General features: G+C 39.5%; 1 protein-coding gene and 1 pseudogene across 1 annotated transcript in view; both read right to left on the bottom strand.

Moving 5' to 3' along the window:
• LOC116673702 (gastrula zinc finger protein XlCGF8.2DB-like) overlaps positions 1-1,692 on the bottom strand; it is a 325,201-nt pseudogene that overhangs the window by 13,493 nt on the left and 310,016 nt on the right.
• Positions 1-1,692, bottom strand: part of LOC116673715 (NACHT, LRR and PYD domains-containing protein 12-like) — a 6,600-nt gene that overhangs the window by 1,439 nt on the left and 3,469 nt on the right. Inside the window, 3 exon segments of the mRNA XM_032505950.1 lie at positions 1-40; positions 683-856; positions 1,270-1,443. The exon segment at positions 1-40 is cut by the window's left edge and continues 11 nt beyond it. Of these exon segments, the coding sequence (XP_032361841.1) occupies positions 1-40; positions 683-856; positions 1,270-1,443 (388 nt within the window).

Genomic DNA, 1,692 nt, shown 5'->3' with positions numbered 1-1,692 from the left:
CACACCAGGTCTCAGTCTCTGTGGTCCACCATGGTCCATCCTGCAGGAAGAAACAAAGTCAGAATCAATTTCATACACCTTCACCCACTGTGTGATACCTTACGCCCCCAGGCAAACTCACACTATAAATAAAAAATAAAAAAGTAACATCCAAGTTCAACTATACAGGACAAGATGTATTACTTTTATCCGGGAGATGTAACGATGACTTGTCCCTCTATGGGATGACCAAATCACTTAAGCCTACTTGACCATAAACATAAAAGTTAGTCTTATCAATAACTAATAGCCAAACTTAATAATAAAATTGATTGAGTTAACAACAATTTATGGTGAAAATATTAATGTTTTATTTAAAGGAAACATAGGTGACAATTCAAAATATATAGTAACAGGGTCTCAAATATGTGTTCCCCTGTAGGTCAGTTTCTCATTTATTGTTATCTCTAACCACCCAACACACATCTCTCCCTCTTCTTTCAATGTGGCACTCTTTCACCTCACATAAGCCTACATTTTCATAACTCTTGTTTGGGATGGCTGAACCCATTCTTATTCGTTGCTATCTCTGGCTTAAGAGATGGACAGAAAATTCTAAATTGCTCAAATCATCAATTAAACATGAACCAGCCAGAGTTCATCAGTTAGAGACAGAGGAAAAGTGTTGTCCATCTGTCCATACTTGAGAGTTTCCAGTCTCCAGTGTGGATCCTTAAGTCCAGCTGACAGCAGCTTCACTCCTGAGTCTCCTGGATGATTGTAGCTCAGGTCCAGCACTCTCAGATGGGAGGGGTTGGAGCTCAGAGCTGACACCAGAGAAGTACAGCCTTTCTCTGAGACCAGACAGCCTGACAGACTACACCACACACACACACACACACACACACACACACACACACACACACACACACACACACACACGTGATTTAGTTTGAAATAATGAATGAAGGAAAGAGAATTTGATGTATTAAATCGTATCCAAATACATTTGGAAACAACCATAATTCCTGCATAGTCCATTAAACACAGTTGGGATAAACATGATATTGAAATGGATACAATTTCAAGTGCAGTAAAGATTTAAAATAATCAATATTGTGTCATTGACCAAAATTGTATATTAAAGCCATGTTTATGTGCTGTGAACTAAGCTATACTGTTGACAAGCTGCTGAGTCAGCTAAACCTTTCAGTACAATATTGTTACCACATTTAATAAAGCATCATAACAATTTTAAATTGGAATTTTTTAAAACAGCAGTACACTAACCTGAGAGTTCCCAGTCTGCAGTGTGGACTCTTTAGTCCAGGAGACACCAGCTTCACTCCTGAATCCTGTATTTCGTTGTTACTGAGGTCCAGCTCTCTCAGACTAGAGGAGCGGGAGCTGAGAACTGAGGAGAGATCTCCACAGCTTCTCTCTGACAGGTTACAGCCACATAGTCTGAAAACAATCAGATGACAAGTCTATTCAATGATTAATGTGAAAAAAATAAATCAGAAGGCCATCATTTTCAGAATATTTGGTAAACTAACCTGAGAGTCTAACGAGTATTCTCGCAGGGAGACACATTAACATGCACATGAGACTAAACTAACCTGAGAGTTTCCAGTCTGCAGTGTAGACTCTTCAGTCCAGTTGATACCAGCTCCAGTCCTGAATCCTGCAGGTTGTTGTTACTCAGGTCCAGCT

The sequence above is a fragment of the Etheostoma spectabile genome, chromosome 24, assembly GCF_008692095.1.
Source record: "Etheostoma spectabile isolate EspeVRDwgs_2016 chromosome 24, UIUC_Espe_1.0, whole genome shotgun sequence".
Taxonomy (NCBI): Eukaryota; Metazoa; Chordata; class Actinopteri; order Perciformes; family Percidae; genus Etheostoma; species Etheostoma spectabile.
Note: the sequence above shows the minus strand (reverse complement) of the source record. Positions and strands in the feature narration are given on the sequence as shown.